Source organism: Brachyhypopomus gauderio, chromosome 20 (assembly GCF_052324685.1).
Source record: "Brachyhypopomus gauderio isolate BG-103 chromosome 20, BGAUD_0.2, whole genome shotgun sequence".
Taxonomy (NCBI): Eukaryota; Metazoa; Chordata; class Actinopteri; order Gymnotiformes; family Hypopomidae; genus Brachyhypopomus; species Brachyhypopomus gauderio.
Genome location: NC_135230.1, coordinates 7182646 through 7203322, shown reverse-complemented (window position 1 = coordinate 7203322; position 20677 = coordinate 7182646). Strand labels below are relative to the sequence as shown.

The 20677-nt window shown below is 45.0% G+C and overlaps 1 protein-coding gene and 1 non-coding gene across 2 annotated transcripts; both read right to left on the bottom strand.

Annotated features, from left to right (window-relative positions):
- Window positions 1–4081: 4081 nt before the first annotated feature.
- On the bottom strand, window positions 4082–20677 carry kpnb3 (karyopherin (importin) beta 3). Its single transcript, XM_076982485.1, has 26 exons — window positions 20515–20677; window positions 16591–16671; window positions 15881–16073; window positions 15614–15716; window positions 15370–15466; window positions 14656–14760; window positions 14336–14458; window positions 13407–13527; window positions 11495–11582; window positions 11124–11230; window positions 10872–10996; window positions 10593–10682; window positions 9859–10032; window positions 9535–9753; window positions 8993–9076; window positions 8384–8516; window positions 8180–8301; window positions 7720–7816; window positions 7393–7565; window positions 6958–7069; window positions 6791–6846; window positions 6553–6675; window positions 5755–5974; window positions 5234–5462; window positions 4996–5137; window positions 4082–4864 (listed from the first exon to the last, which is right to left on the bottom strand). Exons 1-26 carry the CDS (start codon window positions 20593–20595, stop codon window positions 4778–4780), a joined length of 3285 nt encoding a protein of 1094 aa, XP_076838600.1. The 5' UTR covers window positions 20596–20677; the 3' UTR covers window positions 4082–4777.
- LOC143484698 (small nucleolar RNA SNORA84) lies at window positions 13770–13908 on the bottom strand. Its single transcript, XR_013122694.1, has one exon. It is a non-coding gene; the product is annotated as a small nucleolar RNA SNORA84 (small nucleolar RNA).

The window sequence follows — 20677 nt, the reverse complement described above, 5'->3', positions numbered from 1 at the left end:
CCCACACTGCCATCTTCAAGACCACATCAGTTTTCCAAATGTGCTCAGAGGAACCAAGAACAGAAGCGAGAAGAGGCTTTCGAGGTGAGGAAACACGGGCGTGGCCCCTGTAGAAGAATTTATTTCATCGCCTTGCCAACTGTGGCTCCAGCCAAATTTACTTCAGTTTAAAAGCCGTTATGACAGACATCTCTCTACAAAATGCATTTAACTTAATCAAATTCCATTTCATTTTGTTCCGGATTTCATATGAATCTTAGATTTCCCTCATTTAGGTTATGTTCAAAACATTGTTCACACTGTATAGTTTCCTCTGCTGACCTACGAGAGCAAGAACCATTAGAAGTTCCCCAATAACCACGATGGGTCTGATCAGCAAGAATGAGGAATCAGCAAACAGGAAGGGAAGAGCAAAGTCTAACGGACTGGCGCAAATTCAAAAACCTGCGTTTGTATGTAGGGGAAAAACAAAAGAGATGGCAGGTGACATCAGAAAGGTACATGACGATCACGTGATGACACCTGTTGAAATCTTCACAAGCACAACATTCGTTGGTGGGCAACTAGCACAGAACCTCACCTGGGCCCTTGATACCAGCTCCATAGCCAAGATTGTTCAGAAGTGACACTGCTTCCCAAGGCAGATCATGAAGAAAGCTCATGAATACCCCTTCACCATGTTCTAAGGAGGATCAATATAACGAGCATCACCTTAGCATTTGCATCACTGTCTGGTTTGGGAATTGGTCAGAGCGCTAGGAATAGTGAGGACAGCCAAAAAATATTTCTCTCCCTATATATATAAATATTGTTTGTCATTCCTTCCAACTGAAGGAAACTGTTGTGAAAGATGGCAGCATGATACATGATGAAATTAAGAGATATGTTGGATATCCATTTTGGAGACAGGTCTGCCCATCATTGCCAACACCACAACTGAAGCACATTCCACCTTGGGGGACAAACACCAGAAACAGCATGTGGTGAGGTGTTCGGGAGATTGGCACCTCACCTGCCAAAGGCCTGTGATGACGCTACACCACTCAGAAAGTGTGATCACACTAAGATCAGAAAAAGTCAGTAATCCCCTTGATTCATTCTACGGCAGTGGATGTGCTGATAAGCTTGCAGATGTCCTAAAGAACATCTTCAACATTGTAATAAACCACTGGAACATGGATGTCACTCTTCTGCAGAGTGGACTCTTGCTAGCAGTTTATACGTTGCAGTTGGAAGCAAACTTGTACGACATGCATTTACATCCATATTAATGACACTACAACATTCCCAGCACCATAATTTGAAAAGCCTGTTTGGTATGGCAGTCTGTGTAAGAAACATAATTAAGATTTCACTGGGGGAGGATCTTGATTCCAGCTTATGTGTAGGACGGCAGCTTTAGAGAAGCAATCTTGGTCATCTTGATGTTGGTAACTATGGTTCGTTTAAGTCCATGTAGGCCCTTATTAGGTGTGAAGCTTGAATGTTCAGTCAGTGACCTTCAATTACCATTTTTCACATTCCAGCCACCAATTAAAAAAAAGGCATTAGCAGAAGTCCTTATTCAGCATAAAACACCTTGCTTCCCATTATAAAGTCTTCAAAGTTTAGACAGCAGTTAAGAATCACATTGTTAGTAACATGCTGTACTGGAACAAAGAAAACAGTTCTTTTAAGATGTTAAACAGAGCACTGACTACATGTGGCATTTTAGTGGCCGAAGTCAACCATCACCAGAATATTCATTGCCTATAGTCAAGCCAATCTAGTAATCACAGGCAACGATTACATTTCCTTGAAAAAGGCAGTCGTTTCAGAGAGGTCCAAAACAAATGTGTCAGAGATGGTGTACAGTGTACCTGGGACCCTCGATATCTTCTGTCCAGTCAAGAAACTCCAGTAGCACCTTCATGTCCCGCTGCAGAAGGTAAGAACACGTATGCCTCCGGTTAACGAAAATGCATGTGGGGTAGAAGGTAGATATAGGTATGCTTTCCAAATATACACGGGACAGACATCGGCGTCTCCTCTTCAAAAGCAGAGGAAAAACTATAAATTCATTAAAGACGATAAAGCCACTCTTACAGGCCCCACAGTTGATGCGAACACTGATAGCTGACCGACGTCATGATGTTGAGCCACAGTTTCACTTGAGAAGCCATCACATCAGCATTGAGAGAGCCCAAAACCCGAGGGCATGGCGGTACGTCACCAGGATGAGACTTGGACTCTTCTCGGTTTAGAAAATGTGGAAATTAACATAATGCATTTGGTGACATAATGAAATTAACATAATGCATAGTGGTTTTGGAATGAGGTACAATGGAAGATGGACTACATGAACATGCAACAAACCTGCAACAACAGTCATGCAAGATCAATAAGGACCAAAATCTCACGAGGATTGTTCAACACCTGGTGGAATTCATGAAAGAATTGAGGCTATTCTCAGAGCATCTCTACACTGCCAGAGTTAAACTGGATTTATTTCCCCTTTTAGTACATACAGTATTTCATTGATTAATGAGCATTGTGAAGTCTGCATTTCAAAACACGTCTAATCTCACTTAACATTTTACCTATTAAACTACTCCATGTCTTACAACCTTCATATAATCATGCCAAACAAGAGTTGTCTCTGCTCTCTGTAATACAAAGCTGCTTTATTTGTAATAATCATGTTACATTTTCTGATGTCAAGTCAATTACTCTCAACCGGTTTTGCCGAGATGAAACTCGATTAACAGAGAAAATTGACAGCTTTCCTTCTGATGGTCAACTTTATTTGTTCAGCCAACGTGGTAATATCTCTTGGTCATCCCCAATGTTCGTCATCATCCTGTCTAGACTTTCCCATCATTCGTCCATGTATCCAATGTGTATAGCTGCAGCTATAATTACAGTTTAAAGTCAGCCATAGAACACTTTGGTGAAGTGTTAACATTAGGGCTGGACAATAATCATTTTTCAAAATCTGTTAGCACTTTCCAAATATCATGGTAGAGATTATTTTGAACAAGAAGCTATTTCACATTAGAAACCCCCAAAGACATGAATGACTGCAGGATTGCAATGGCCGTTTAAGGCCCAACTACAAGCAACAACTTAAATGAACCAATAAATCAACATTCATGATTGTGTTCACTCTTGTGCAGTGGTGAACACAATCATGGACAGCAGGACACCGAAATGTCCATCAAAACATGGAGCTGGTTTTAGATGAGAAAGAGCAGGACGGTCATTCACCTTATTAAGCACAAGCAAATGTCTACCAACAGTCATGATGCAAATTATGAGCAAAGAAAAGGAAAAAAAATATATATCACCACATTCTCAAACCTTCCACATCTATAAAAACCACCAGGTCAATTGCTTTCTAAGGAAGATCGTGTAAAACGTTCTAACAGTATACCAAACTAGGTTTCAATGAATGAGTCATAACATTTACATTTATGGCATTTGGCAGACGCCCTTATCCAGAGCGACTTACATTTTTATCTCATTTTTTATACAAGTGAGCAGTTGAGGGTTAAGGGCCTTGCTCAGGGGCACCTCAGTCATGGCCTCAGGTCTGGGAATCAAACCCACGACCCTCCGGTTACAAGATCAGTTCCCTAACCACTAGGCCATGACTGCCCTCATAACCATCAGATCCGCTGCAGATGACGGTGCATAAGTTTGTTACTTTATTATTAGGTTGTTTTGACTAGACAAAGGCCAAGTGCCTTAAAGCTATGATGTACTCTACCCAACAAACAGGAGCGAGGCAAAGCAACATTCTGTTGGGAGTGTGTTGTACGTCTGTCTGTTCTCCCCACCTCTTAAATTTAAACATTAGATAAGAGGTACTCAAAATCACAGTGCCGATAGCCCAGAACCTACTGTCGTTTCATCCTGCCTTTACCTTTAGAAGTGAGATGTGGCTGTCCAATTACATGTCATTTAATCTGCTACAAGGGATTACAAAACGTTGGAACGGAGATTGGAATACCACAACTTTAGATGAAAGCCTCCTGAAGATGATCACCGAATCAGGCGTGTTGGGTATGGCAATGCTAGAGCCGAAAAATCAGCACAGTCATACCTTACCTGTAATATTTTTATTTTTGTATCATGGAGTGAACAGCCAATGACAGGACACACCGTTAGCCATCATGAGGCCAACAGATTTCTTCGCCTCCCCCTCCCACCAATTCACTGATATTTATTTGAAAACTGAAAAACTAAATCTTTAAATGCACTAGAGACAAAACAAAATAAAAATAAAAATAAACCAACCACACCCACCACACACAAAAAAGCAATGTCAGTGGTGTTGTCTGTTGCCCAAACACTTTTCAGATCACGCGGGCTCAACAAGTTTTTGCAAGGTTTTGTTATTTTTTTTTTTGCCACCCCAGTGACGGGGGGCTTAAACAGGTCAGACCCAAATGATCGCCTCAGTTTGTGATTTTAAGACATCAAGACGTGACAATACAACTGAGGTAACCCCAAAAGAGGAGAAAGCATGGTTCCTGCACTGGAAATACCTCAACATCTAATATGACAATGGCTGTTTTGACCTCCCCACCATCACTCAGACGAGCAAACAAGGTCTCTTCTACAAACAGGGAAGTCTTATATGGGGGAGTTGAGTGGAAGACCCACTAGGCCCTACAATCAAGTCATGCTACAGTTCATCACACGGGGGTGTGGGGGTGGATTCTATAGAGGACGTTCAGATGAGTAGTCCTCTCACGATGGCCAAGTGGACATTTTCAGATGAACAGAGCGTCACTCATGCTGTATTGAGGAGATCCTGAATGGCCTTTTGGTGAGTTTCATTAAGGGTTGATACACACTGTGTCCATAGTCCTCCAGAAACCTGAGGGTTTGACATACAAACATTATTCAATCACACAATGGGATCGAGGCATCAATTACTGGTACCATATCTCGTTAACTCAAGATACAAGAGTTATAGTAACGAACGACGGATTGACTGAGGACACTAACTTGTACTTGACGGATGACGTTCGCCAGTCTCTTGCTGCAATCGTCTTCACATTTGATGGATTCGTTAGCAACACCCTCAGCAATGATGAGGAAAATCTTGGGAAGATTTGCATTGTCGGGTCCAAGCACAATAGGATTGTTGCTTTTGTGAGGAGATAAAACATTGACCAATTGATCAATGACGAAGCATAATGACCGTAACAATTGTCCAAATACAGAACCACAAAACAGGACTCACCTTTCAATAAGGTCACAAAGATAATTAAACGTGTGTACGGCCTCCTCCTTGTCTTCATTGAGTGGCAGCCAGGAAACCCAATGTGGAAGGATCTCGTTGACATTGACACATTCTGGTCGATACCTCATGACTTTGCCAACAGCCGAGATGCAGTTCTCCGTTGCGTTGACGTTCTCCTTGGCTTTAGACTCTGCAGCTTGGATCACTCCAATCAAGAGAGGAATGGCTTCTGAAAAACGGATAAGTGGATTTTATTACCAGACAAGCAAAGGACAAAAGGAAAGACAACTTACCCTAGGAGCTCTGAAAAGGCTTTTAGTCTAAATTAAATGAGTGAATTGCCTTGCGCTGAATCTAAAAGGAAAAGCCCAGTGTAGTCCAGTCAAAGGCTGGCAAATTAACAATTCCTACTAAAACAAAGCGTCACAAGGACTTGAAAGATTCGCTTTAGAAGCATGAGCAAAAAACGCCTTTAAAAACCACCTGGTTTGAAAGGACTAAAGCCACAAAAGGTGTTTCACCTGTGCAGAAGGGCCTATAGCTCTCTCCCCCAAACTGCGCCATGACTCCGATGCCGTAGGCGGCGGCTTGCCGGACCTCGGGGGCCGTGTCGCAGAGAGATTGCATCATGGGCCGCAAGAAGTACTCTGCGTACTTGAACGAAGACGGACTGCAGTGCTCGATCACATCGTCAAAGATGCACAGGCCCCACTGTCTGTCCGCCCAGGGTCTGTGTGGACACTAGGAGAAGGGAGGTAGTATGTATTAAATCACGTTTAGTACTGGAGTGGTGAACTCAAACGTAGTATTTTTGTGTGTCAGACTGGAATAAACAAGGTCTTCTAAAGTGGTGGTGGAGAATCAAAATCATTCTACCTAGCTAAAGTAGTGCCAATCCATTAAGAAAAGGCTCAAAATGGACTCATCCATTCATTTTGACATTCAGAAACTACACTACCAGAGTGTGATTGGACAGTTTGGGCCAATCACACCAAGTGCCACTGTGCAGCAAGAATGAAGCGAAAGATCACTAAAGCAACCAAGGACTTAATGAGGATGGCAGTGTTGGCTTCCAGCTGTCCATCTCCTGTGCCATGATTGCAAGGTTAAAGAAGAGTACTTTGATTGGACCTAAACAAATACATGTGCCCCCTGCCCCACTAAAAACCATAAACAGGTGATGTTCTACACCAAACACCCAAAGAATTTGGGCCAGAAACAATTCTTATGAAGGTCACTATAATTTAATAGATTCAAATGAATAAGTATTTACTGGCGAGATGAATTACTTCAAGAACACGAGTAAACCCCATACTTACTATAAGATTAACTATAAGTTGTAGCAGCTGCTCGAACCAAGGAAGAACGTTTTCCTTGTGGCTGCTGAAGACTGCATGCAAAATGTCCGACACCTTGGTAAGAATGTACACATCGTTCTCATCCTGGAAGAGACAGATTAGTTATTGCCAAGCGCAAATTAGCCAGCACCTTGGAAATGCATGGCGTACACTTACGCAAATTGGAACACTGTGTGAAAATCAGGAAAACCAAACTTGCCTCATCTTGTAACGTTTCTTCAACCTGCTCGTCGTAGTCCTCATCCTGCCTTTTAGCTGAGCAGAACACCCAAGAGAACCGATTAGTGAGGATGTGGGGGCGCAGACAACTGGCTTAGAGATGGTCAGATTGGCTTAGAGATGGTCTGATTGGCTAGTGGGCCGTACCTTGCCTGAGTTCCTGGTTCTTAAAGTGCTCCTCCAATTTACTCTTCAAGATGGCACCCAGCTCCTCAAAGTGTTCATTATTCAGACAGCCGTCTCCCATCAACTCAATACACTGAGCATACGGAGAAGGAAGATATCACACACACGGTAATGACACACTCCTGTGAGGAAGCCCTGCAGCATCAGGGACAGGAAACAAGTGTGCAAAATATGCAATGTGTGGAAAGTGCTTGATAGAAACGCATCAAACTCCACATTTTTCACGCAAGTGAAATCCAGCTACCAATGAATTCATCAATACACCACCATGGACGATGGCCGCATTTAAGCGAGAACCAAAATCATGCTCTGTGGAGCACGGTGTAAACAAAGAAAAACATCCTCCACGACGTAGGAGATATAGCGGCAGGACTGTGACTGCGACTGGAGCGGTACCTTGGCGAAAGAGTGCATGATCTCCGACAGCACGTCCGAGTCGGGCTCGGTGCCGATGGCTTTGATGAGCGCGTCACACATGAAGTGCCACATCTGCGTGAGGTACTCGGGTCCCCGCACACGCGCGCACTCCAGCAGCAGGGGCATGGACTCGGCAGCAGCTACTCGCACACGTGAGGGGCGGGGTTAAGGAACAAACACGCCTCCTAAAATTAATTAATTCTGTGATTGATCAGTTAATTGAGGTGGGGTGCAGGGCAGAGTCAAACACAGCCAGTGAGAGACGGCCATGTTCTGGGTAGGAGAGCTGGGGTGTGTAAAGGATATCATCATGGAAGTAAAACTTCAACAATGGGACCATTAGCTTCACTACTTGCTCCGTGTACTCCACAAAACCTTCCTTCAGCTCCTTAGCGTAACACACCTGAGATGACAAATTCAGCAGATTTACTAATGCTTCACAGAAAATCAAAAGGAATTGTTAGAACATTTCCTGCTCGTATAAAAATATTAATTTCACCAAATCCATGTGACTAACTTGGAGAATTTGAACAGGTGAGAATGTACAATGTGTGTGGTATACTTTTTAGCAGTATATCTGAACTTTTAATAAAATGTGTCCCATAATTCCATGCTAAGGACATTTATAGACTTGATCTGCACAGCTCAATTATCTATGAAAACAACGAAACATTGATCCCCACATTCATATTTAATCTAATTAAATTTAATTTAAAAAATACCTCATGGAGGTGGCGTGAAAGATATGGACCCAGTAGATACCCACCAGCATCTGACAAGCTGTAGCCTTCTCTTCTAATCCAGCAGTCTTGATTCCAAAGCTCTGCTGGTCTCCCAGATTGACAAACTCCCATCCGTCGTCTTCAGACATGTTCTCCATGTCCTGGGCTGAGGGTGAAGAGAACAGCCTGCTCAAACCCACCTGCATTCAGGCGTGAGGTGGCCGGGCGAAACTCAGAGTACGACTTACTGTCCAAGAGAGCCACCTCGGGCTTGATGGAAGCCGTCTTCATGAGGGGGCCCATAACCACGGGCAGATACTGCTGGAAGTCCTTCCCCAGGATTTTACACATGCGGGCCCACGCGGAGATCATGTAGGAAATCTGGAGATGGATCAACACTTATGACTGGTGGTGTAAAAAGGCACTGATGCCCCCGGCTTCATCCATCTGAAAGTACTGATTCAAATATCAGTTTTGGGGTTTTTGGTTAAATTCTAATCAATTTCAACTTTATATATTGCTTGTCCTCAGTGAAAAGCTTGGGGTCTTTAATGTAAATTTTACTTGTGTAAATTGTTCCTACGGTCACATTTTATGCACCAATATTAAACAATAAATATGAATAAAAAATAAATAAATGTAGAACTGCAAATGGTGATTAACTAACCGAGGTCAGGCATTTAAAAACCTTAATTATTTAATTCATTAACTCATAATAGCCTCACTAGCGGTCATGTTTATGTTCTGTAATGGCATTGCGAGCATTGTTGGGTCTTATGGCTATATTCAAAACTTCCACTCTGAATTCCGACCTCTGATTTTAGAGGAAGTTCTACCGAAGAGCTTGGACCACTGACCTGTGGATCATCGTCCTCCAGGTCATTGAAGTCCGTCTGCGTCTTCAGGAGTAACTGCATCACAGCTGAAGCATCAGGCATAAACTGTAACAGAAGAAAACGAGAATGGGAGACAGATGACGTAGAGCCAAAATTAAAAAAAGACATTACACACAATGACAAATTCTAGGATTTTTCTTCAGTCCTCTTTGAGACGTAGAACGAACTAGAAACATTGACCATTATTATTCATTCTACAGCAAACATTTAATCAGACCCCCTGTTTACTGGGTTGTTAAAATCTTGCCCCGACTGCATTATGTTCTTGTCTGCTCCTGCTTGTTCAGATCAATAACACTCTAGTCTTACTTCCTGGTTGGAGATCTAGAACAGACCTGTGCCTCCCTCTCTTATGTCCATATTTAGCAAATGTACTGCTAATTATAACAATATCAGACTGTGGCAGTGTTTCATGTGAAAACTGGCAGGTTGCCAACAAAATGTTTCAAGGTCAAAAGGGGTCAACTCCACCATTAAATAGCACAAGAGTACAAGACACTCACCTTCTCTTTGCCCACGGCCAGACCTATCAGACTGATGCACTCTATGGTCTTGCCCCTGAGCAAACGAAGCTCCTTCTGAACGGCGTTCTCCACGATGTGTTTAAGGGAGGGCATGAAGAGGTCGTAATATGGCACGAACTTCTCCTCCGCCGTGTCGGCCACGGACGCGATGGAGGTCACCACCTGCTCCAGGACCAGCTTGGTGCCTTTCTGGATCAGCTAGGGACAGCAGAACCAGCAAGTAGAACCAGCAACACCGGAGCGACACCGCAAACCGCATTCCCACCAAGACCTCGTTACAAAGGGCCCAGAGAAAGGACTGACCTCCTGGAGCTTGGCGACCATGATGACGTGAAGGTGCTGGACCAGGCTGTCCAGGTAGGGGATGAGGAGAGCTTTGGGGCAGTCCTCCGTGAAGTTGATCAGGGCCGCGGCCGCGTGGGCCTGGACTCGAGGGTTTGACTGGTCCTCCATGGTCTGCAGCAGTGTGGAGATGACCTGCAAGGGGAGCGCGTGACGATGCTCAGTACAGAGTTGACCCGAACGCACAGCTGTCGGCCGGCTAGTTGGGCCAGTCGTGAGCAATCTGAATACAATTAGATACCGGTTAATAGCATAGTTATGTGGAAACCAAACCTTAACGTGGTATAAAATTTTGTTTTGCAAAAGGTTACAAATACTCATTGGAGGATTTCAAGTTTTAACTTCTTACTACACTGTTGTGACTTCCACAGTTTCAAGCCTGGATCTATAAAGTTAATAACCCAGTATGGACACATCACATCTAATACAGACACATTAAGTGCCAGTACTGACACACCATTGATACCAGTGCATCCCCTGGTCTCAAATCACAGTAAGAGATCATTCTCAAAATGTGTTATAATTCACAAACAATTGTCAGCTGGTGCAATCCTTTTATCAGTCTATGCAACTGAATGTGTTTACATCTGAAATAAGCTTCCTAGACAAATCTCTAGGCTTGCATTGACAGTAATGCAAGTGTAATAGCATCTCAGGGTTAGTCTTTTCTTTGGAAGTGGAAGCCATGGTGGTACCTTGTCGTGGAATTTCTTCTGGAAGGTAGGAGCAAAATCTGTGGCCATTTGACCAATAGCGTTGCAAGCAGCATATCGAACTCTGGGATGCTGAAAAAGAGGAAGGGGGAGGAAGACGAGGACCAGAGACGATGAAGATGCGTTCCTTAACAGACGACACACCAGACTAAAGGTGTCCAGTCGGCCTGTTCACAGTAAAACCAGACATGACCGTTTTGTGCGATTACTAGTCTATACTGCAGGTGCCACAGGCTAGTGAAACATGTATGAAGGACTCACTGGATCCTGACAGAAGAGGAGAACAAAGCTGACAATCTCGTTCAAAATCGACATCATCTGCTGATGGCAGCCCTCACCAATGGCAGAGAGCGCCATTAGCCCGGCGTGTCTGTACCTCCAATCAGCTGTTGGGGGAGGGAGGGGTGGAAAGAACCAGCATCGTTATAGGACAAGCTCTTTTGAAGTTGGTCAAATTGAGCGATTTGTGATGCGGCGCTTTAAGGAGAGAACGAACGAGCTTTAAACACTCACAGTTCTGTAGCATCTGCATGATGTGTTGTTTGATCATGGGGAGCACCATCTTCCCTCCAAGGCCACACGCGATCCTGTCCAGGGCGCTTTCGCCGGCCACGGCGTTACTGTGGACACGAGCACATGTGGTCGGTGGCGGTCACTGGTAATGCAGAAGCTTTCAGGCTAATGGTTAGCTTCCTGTCACGTGACCCCCAGCACCATGACCCCCGGCTCCTCTGCTGTAGCAGCTTTACTCTACCAGGACGTTACATTTGCAGGGACGTTCATGCGTGAGCTTGCCGATCATCAAACGCACGGCACAGATTCCACCGTCAATCTGCAAAGCGCGCGCGGATGGAAAAGTGAGAGACGTTGACGAGCGGTCGTACCTGTCAAAGTCGTCATCTTCCAGCTCATCTGCCATCGCCCACTCTTCATCCTCTTCCAGGTCCACCATCATGGACAACATCTGGGGAACTAGACAGAGAGAGAAAATTATCAAAACAATTTTGCAGGGCTTGCTTTTTTTATGACTGGGTAAAAAAAAAAAAAAAAAAAAAAAAAAAAAAAAAAAACCTTCAGCATAAACAGATTCAGAAGCACAGCCTAATTCATGCTTAGCTTTAAGACTGGTCCCTTATTTGATGTCTTTATAGGGGAGGGTCTTACAGACCTCTTAGTCTTGCTTTAAGAGCCATGGTTGTGGAGAGGGAGGGAACAAATGACCTTGGGGCTCCGCCCACCTTAATGATTTGGCAAATGAGAAGACGAGCCACAGTGCTGTATGCAGTCTGGGCTCCAGAGATTCACACTGATGCTACACTCTGGCTCGCCTTCAGAAACATCTGGTTTCAAGCCTGTGGTGTTTTTTTTTTTTTTTTTGCAAATGTTATGTTGCTTATGTTTGGAGTTGTTTCTCGTTTTGACTTCCCCTTTTATTTCAGACAGATCCGTCTAGTTAGCTGGTGGAGAAACGTTCATGATCATATTTCAAAGGCGTGGCACGTCTGCTTTTGTGAGGACGGAGGTAAAAAAAAAAGGGAGGTTTGTTCAGTTTTGTCAAGTGAAGAAAGTACCGTCAGACCTATTCTGGGCCAATTTGGAAGAACTTCTGGGGTTGTGTGGTCTTTTTAAGATAAAAATTATGCTGCACACACAGTGGAACACAAGACCACAACTCAATTTGCTGTGTGATTCTGTAGCATAGAACTTGCTGTTAAGAACATGTTTATTATGGAAAAACAAATTTAAAATTTCAAATGGCAAAAATGAGGAAAAAAGTAATTAAAAAAGGTACAGTATTACAGTTGACTGGTTTTTGTTGACTGTCTGGGGTATATTGTCGTATACTATAATCACAAGAATACAGCCACATTCACCTAGAGCTGGGTGAAAAAAAATCTTATCACGATAACTTATCAGCCAATATCGATATATATCATGATATAAATAAAACCACCATTTTCTTTATACTTTAAGTGAGAAATGAACACCACAACTATAACAACTCTTGTGAATAACAATATGCAGGTTGAGCTGTTACACAGTGTAAAGGTTTTGATATCGTCTTCAGACTAGGGGTGTGTTTACAAAAAAAAATCGATTTTTCGATTCAAATCGATATTCATTTGAATGATTCGATATCGATTCATTAAACCAGAGACCGATCTTTAGAATTGGCAAATTTTCCCCGCATATGCGTACTGTTTTAACGTCTCGCGTTTTATATCGCGTGACGTGCTTTAATTCCACCTTGTTTAGGTGTATGAACCCTGCAACATAATGAGAAACTGTATAACAATAGTTGTTTATGGCAAAAAACCTACATAGTGCCTGCGTAAAAGCATTCGTCCAGAAAAACGTCCGTTGTGTTGTGGCTGGATTTGCAGCATTTCTGAATTTGTAGCGTTTCAGAAATGTAGTGCAAGTGTCCTTACTTTGATGAACTCACTTTGCGTATTTATTTATTAGCATGTGCGCTAAGCTACCGCCACTCCTAGACTCAGTGCTGTGCTTCAACTAACCCTGAAATGGCTGGAACTGTAGTTCATCCGCTTGATTGGTCTGGGTGGCCCTATTGTCATTGGCTATTCATGTTGTTGGTCAAAACTATGGCGGGAATTTCATATTATCGATTTCTATCGAATGCGTCTTCTATTTCTATCGACACATCTATATAATTATCGCTATATCTATATAATTATCGCTATTGTTCTATCGCCCAGGCCTACATTCACCGCATATTTTGTTCATACGCCAAGGTCCCATAAAATGGCGGCACCCTCAGAGCCCAGCCCTTACCGCTCTGAGCCACAGTGGCGGTGTGTTTCCTCAGCATGGCAGCAGCGGTTTCCGACAGTGTAACAATAACCTCCAGGGCCAACTGTCTCTGCATGTTGGTCAGGTTGGTGTCCCCACACAGCTAAAAACAACAAAAACCTGTTACATAGGAGTTTCAAACTGTTAATTACTTAATTACCTATTTAATCAGCATAAAAGGGAGGCTTCCGACACCTAAACACTTCCCAAAATGGTGGCATTTGATAAAGGAACAAGATTGTTGTTCTCCATAACATTCTTCTGTTTTACATACGTCGCTGCCACTTTATCGCTACAAGCTTGATGGAAGTACCAAAGGCCAGACGAACGCCATCAAAGCGTCGGAAATGTTTCTGCGACCGGGCTGTGAAAGCCGCAGGAAAAGAGGCGACTCTCAAGCATAACATCACAGAAGTCAATGTCTGCCCGTGAATTACAGCCTCGAGGAACAGCACGGGAGAGCTGCCTCAAGGAACCACCAGGCACCACGAACGAAAATTGTTGACGTTCTTGAGGCCGTATACTCCAGCGCTAGGAATCTAGCACTAGGACCCTGGAGCGGTTATTTTCTGCATGGTCCTAGCGCCAGATTCGGCAAAGTTCACATCGCGCCAGAACAACTGAACAACACACACTTATAATAATTTAATGCCTCCCCTCATAAAATTCCAGACATTTTAACACATTTTTAGGCCTTGAATATGGAAAACTAAATTTAAGACATTTTAAGACTTTTTAAGGACCCGCGGGTACCCTGGTTTGAATACAGCTTCAATACCCCCCCCCCCCATTACTGGCACACGCAACAGCAATTCAAGCATACGATTGCTGCAAAGTTAAGATTCAGAACCTGCATGTACATGGCTGTATGACGACACACGCGAGTGCAGTGTTTGTGGAGATGCTCAGACCTTGAGACAGAGTTGGAGCGTGGCCTCCAGGTTTGGTCTCAGGTATTTAGGGGCAGTGTCCGCAATTTCCACCAGAGACTTCAGCACAGAGTCGTCGCCTTGGTAACAGGACTCATTGACCGCCTGTATCAGGGTGAACAATTAAGAGAGAAGGGAACATTTAAATGGTATTTGGCCATCAGCCAAATATTACATATACTTAGATTAGTTCACACTTATTTTTATTAGATATACTTTCAATGCCCTTCACTTGTGTGTGTGTGCGCGCATGTACACTGAACCAAGGCGTGCCTTAGGCGGGCGTGTTGACACTTCCTCACCTGCAGTATGCCAGGCAGCAGGTCCGAGAAGTGTTTAAGGAGCGCCGTGTTGCTCTCGTTGGACAGAACGAAGGAGGCGGTGGCCCGTGCAGACAGCGTCTGAATCTGCAGGGGGTTTCAAACAGCTGCGTCATGGGAGGGACAGGAACCTCTCCCACTAAAACCGAGATGCCATATACATGTGCAGCTACACAGCTGCAGAATCATGAGCACGAACATAACTGACACTTCAGGATCCATTCTGCACACGCAAGCCGCTCGGTTATAAACTCGCATTCAAGTTAGCTGTGCTGTGGAAACCAACTCTACGGCACACAGCAGATATGACATGACTGCATTAACACTGGTGTTCTGCAGGGCTGGAGGTGCTAAATACAGGTGTGTTTGCAGCATGGGCTTCTCTGAACAAACGTGATCACTGACTGAAGGACGCTTTCCAGAGGAAGTCCTCACCAGGATTTTGTTCAGGCTTCCTGGATTGTGTTGATTGCACTAATTTTACCTGGATTGCTAATTAGAAAATCTAGCAAGCTTGAGCAAAATCCTGGTGAGGACTTTTAATCGTGGCACCTGGAATTGACAGCACTACTAAAAAGAAACTAACAAAACTCCACACTGAACTTATGAAGATGCACAGAGTCAGCGCCACAAGCACTATTCACTCATGGCAGAAGATCTGAACATCACAAACTTCTGAGGGACCATGAAACCGACCTGTGGGTTCTCCTGGTCCTGCATGCACTGAACCAACATGCGCTTGATGACGTCCATATAGTGCTGCTGCTGGTTACCGAAGATCCCAGGGAAATTCCTGCACGCACACAAACACAAGAGTCCGGTGAGCCCGAAAGAAGAGGGACCAGAAAAAGACCAGAGGTTTTCGGGTCGAGCACGTTTCAGAATGAAGTTCTGAAAATTTTGCTGGCGGCAAAGCGACGACTCCAGATGATCCGCTCACCAGAAAATATGTAGCGCAGCTTCCCGTAGGGCCACGTTCTGCGAGTTCACCGATTCAAACAGGAACTTGAGGATTTCTGGCCACTGGTTGTTTCCATCATCATCTTAATAAAGGCAATGAAAGAAAGAAATAAGAAAAGAATAGATACAGCTACTGAAATTTGAAAAGCACTTTTGTGGGCCAAAAAAGTTAAGATGCCATGCAGAGAAAGCCATGCGCTGAACGGTTCGACCCGTTGAAGAGGGGCGGGAGAGACGTCCCACTAACCGAGAAGGTTCCTTGCCAGCTCGGCGGCCACGTCGCAGACCTTCTTGCGGATGCTGGACGAGCCGTCCAGTTGGATGGCGGCGAGCAGCTCCGTCCTGATGGCGGTCTGAACGTCCGGCGTGAGGCCCGGGTAGACCTCTTCAAAAGACGAGGACAGCAACCGTCGCAGCAGGACGGCCGCCATCTGCCTGACCTGCGGGAAGCGAGGAAAGCAGGAAGTGTGTGTGAGTGAGTGAGCACCCGGCGTTGACCGCTTGAGTTACATAACTTAAGAGTATATACCAAGAGGTTTTTTTTTTTTGTTTAATAAATTCTCCAGATATCTAATCCAGCATTTTTGCTGCTGACATTTGACCCGATACTGAAGAATGGTGTCAGATTGGTGCCCGTAGTTGATTCCTGTAGTTTAGTAGTATTCTGGTTCAAGGGTATCTTGGATTCTGACCTACCTACTGTACTGTCTAGGATGTAGTGTGTGAGCAGATGGCAAATCACTTTGAAAGTCACTCTGAATAAGAGCGTCTGCTAAATGCAAAATGTGCCATCTCTACGTCTGAAGTGAATTAAGTGTCTCGGCATCACTAAAATCAACCAGTGAGCAATCACCCCTTTAAAGCGTGCACTGCCATCTGTGACTATGTTCACATCGTTTGGGCCCTGCACAAAACCAGGAAGCCTGTGGCTATAGGGGCCGAGCAGAGACCACATACCTCCTCCGCAGCGGATACATCGCGAATGGCCTGCAGCAGGAACGTGACCTTTGTAGCTCCAGGGATGGTGTCATACGTTTCCTATATACACGAGACAGAAAACAAACCCCCACAAGAGTGTTAAAAAGCGCAAGGCTTGTAAACAGAGGATGGCATTGAACACTTCTCATCACATGGCTTCATCAATATGCTAAGCAACAAGATGCTGCAAACAGCACAAAGACATCACACACAAATCCCGCCTGTTTTGAACTGTTTATTATTACAGTCGACTATGGTGGCCGGTTGTTTCCAAGAAACTAGCCTTTATTAATTACAAGTTTTCAAACATTGAGACAATACATAAGGAATATAGAGGTGACAATGTTTCATTAACACAATTACACATCTTTAAAGTCAATTTCCATCATACTTCGCCTGCTCACGTACAATGAACCAACTTATTCTTAAGCAGCCAAATCTGGAAGGAGTTTTCAATAACCAGCGAAAGAGACAACCTGTCCAAGTGGCCCTGAACAGCTCAGCGTGTTAAAAACGTGACAAAACCAGCTTCTTCACGTTTATCCCACGTGTAACTGCAGCTAGGAGACATGTGGCACGTTTTCTTCTCTAGGGACAACAGGGAAGCGGTGACGTGGTATTTCACATCAACTCATCGATGCATGTAGACAGTCTGCTCTTCACCCTGGACTTCATGCTTATTGCCAGGAGTTAGACCCTGTCTGCATCTCCAGCTGTAAACACTACAAACCCATCAAATAAGGACATTTTGAAAGCTCCTAGAATGTAAGAGTCACGCAACAATGTATGCTTCTTGAAAGTTATCCTTCACTGCATATTCATCAACCTTGATATAAATGTTCTGTTGCTGATACAAATCAGATGCCTGCACTTCGCAATGGCAGTTAACAGTAATGGCTTTAATGTTACAGTGGACTTTGGGCAAGACTACTCAAGTTTGTTTACAAATTTGACTTTCTAGTTATTTGGAGTTATGTTGACATTTGAGTTAAATAAGAGTTGTTTCTTTAGGAATACATGCACGCATGTGTGTACCTACAAACAAACTAAAAATAAAAAGTTCACTTTTCCATCTCTCATTCAGTACAGGGCTGTAGGTTCAGTGTAATACAACACTAGGACATCACTATGAACTTGACTTAGGGAGTAAACAAGCAAATGTCAACCAAATGCTGGTGACAGCAAAGTCTCAATCGTCTTTGCAACGCTATTAACCATCAATTATGCATCACGTTGGTGCATAAAGCTTTACAGATCAAACCTTGACTATCAGAACCAGATTTAAATTGGGCACTTCTGTCCTGAGCTATGGCCACAGTACAAGGAGCCATACTCCCTCTTGTGGTTGTACAGGACAAGCCAACCCACAACCCCACCAGGGGATGGAGCAGACCCACAACCCCACCAGGGGACGGAGCAGACCCACAACCCCACCAGGGGACGGAGCAGACCCACAACCCCACCAGGGGACGAATGTGAGCATCTCCCGGTCCCCTTTACATCTGCAGCTTGCTTCTTAAAATTAAAGGAAAGCGAAAAGCCAAAGGCAATTGGATATGGCTGAATAAAATGGAATGGAAAAACTGCAAGCGGAAATAGGGAGCTCAAAAAAAATAATTAAGTAAAGTCAATTTTATTTAAAGGGAACAAACAAAATGTAAAAATGGCAAACGTGATGAGGAATATAAAAATAAATAGAACAGCGAAAAGGTTATGTGAACCATGGTAATGAAACTCCTATAATGACATGACAACATGATTAGTGCTGGCACTTCAAAATAACTTGGCAAATATTCTTGCATAATTGTATGGAAGCTAACTAACCCCTGATATAGATTAGCTGCTAGCCATCTTAAAATTGGCCAACGATGGGTCTTATTCTTGATTCAAACTACTGTTGTTTGGCTACTCAGTCACAAGTTTATTAATCAAAAAACTTCACCTTCTCCAAATAAGCAAAAAGTTTTAACCCATGATACCCTGCGTCAGCCGACCTAGGATTTTAAACGACAAATGATTTTAAATGTGGTGTCAACCATGCATTATCTACAATAAAGGAAAATGCTGACCACTCAAACGTAAAAGCTCCCCCGAACGGGCTGGATGAGGGGCTGGTCCACATGAATAGGACTGCACGGTTGGAGTGGGGATACGTGCTTGAACAAAGGAACAGCCTGGCGGCATTGAGAAGAAAGTTTACATCCACCAGTAGAGGATCACACCTATCCGGATGTGATTAGAAATAAACCCACTCCTTAAGACTGCTAAGCCACGGATGTATTGATGGCGCTGCACTAAACGTAGCCAGGATTGCTTGCCAGTATCCTGGAGCCACAAGTTAACTTGTGTGCATGAGTAAACCATGATGGCCTGCTCACAAGTTGTGTGAACTCACCACCACCATGGCCTGCTCACAAGTTGTGTGAACTCACCACCACCATGGCCTGCTCACAAGTTGTGTGAACTCACCACCACCATGGCCTGCTCACAAGTTGTGTGAACTCACCACCATCATGGCCTGCTCACAAGTTGTGTGAACTCACCACCATCATGGCCTGCTCACAAGTTGTGTGAACTCACCACCATCATGGCCTGCTCACAAGTTGTGTGAACTCACCACCATCATGGCCTGCTCACAAGTTGTGTGAACTCACCACCATCATGGCCTGCTCACAAGTTGTGTGAACTCACCACCATCATGGCCTGCTCACAAGTTGTGTGAACTCACCACCATCATGGCCTGCTCACAAGTTGTGTGAACTCACCACCATCATGGCCTGCTCACAAGTTGTGTGAACTCACCACCATCATGGCCTGCTCACAAGTTGTGTGAACTCACCACCATCATGGCCTGCTCACAAGTTGTGTGAACTCACCACCATCATGGCCTGCTCACAAGTTGTGTGAACTCACCACCATCATGGCCTGCTCACAAGTTGTGTGAACTCACCACCATCATGGCCTGCTCACAAGTTGTGTGAACTCACCACCATCATGGCCTGCTCACAAGTTGTGTGAACTCACCACCATCATGGCCTGCTCACAAGTTGTGTGAACTCACCACCATCATGGCCTGCTCACAAGTTATGTGAACTCACCACCATCATGGCCTGCTCACAAGTTATGTGAACTCACCACCATCATGGCCTGCTCACAAGTTATGTGAACTCACCACCATCATGGCCTGCTCACAAGTTATGTGAACTCACCACCATCATGGCCTGCTCACAAGTTGGTTATCCAGCCAACTATCAAACCACGAGCTGTGTGATTTTGGCGAATCACGCCCCACGTCGCCTAGTTTACAACAACAGAAACTCGAGCTGGATTGAGAAGCTCCGTCAGGACTGAAACGTTATCCAGACAGATATTTAGCTTCATAAGCTAAGCAGCCAGCAACTTCGCCCCACGCCCGTGTACTGGCCCGCGTCCATGTAACTTTAGTCCGTCTGAACGCTAGAAGTCGCCGCCAACACGGCCGGCGCCACCGCGTGTGCGGCCCGGTGGGTCCACAACACGGCCCGGGCGGTTCGGGGCCTAAAACGCGGTGTTGTCACGAGACCTTTAGCTTAGCCCGCTAGCCTCACACAAACACCAGCACACGTCCACAAACACAATAAAAAACAAAAACCCGCGCAGCTAAAGTCGGGCCGGCGCGACCGGACCGACGCGTCTGTCCGCCGCGGCGCGACGAGCGAACCGAACCGGGCCGCCGCCCTCAGAACTCCGCGCGAGCCTAAGCGCGTGTAGCAAGAGCGGGGCTCGCGCCTTCACACGTGCGCCGGGCCGTTCCGCCCTGGTTGTCCGGCACGCGACCAAAAAAAAAAAACCGCGCGCGCGGGCCGTAAAAACCCCGCGCTCGAGAGGCCGCACGCGCCGCTCCGAGCGCGGGAAGACTCGTACCTCCGAGCGTTTCCGCACGTCGTTGTCGGGGTTCATGAGGTTCCCCAGTAACGCGTAGAACTGCTGCCGCTGCTCCGCCATTGCAGTAGGATCCAGAAAGAGAGCAGCGCGCGACGGAGGGAGGGGCGCGAGCTTGAAGCCGGTCGGCGCGAGGAAGCTCTTT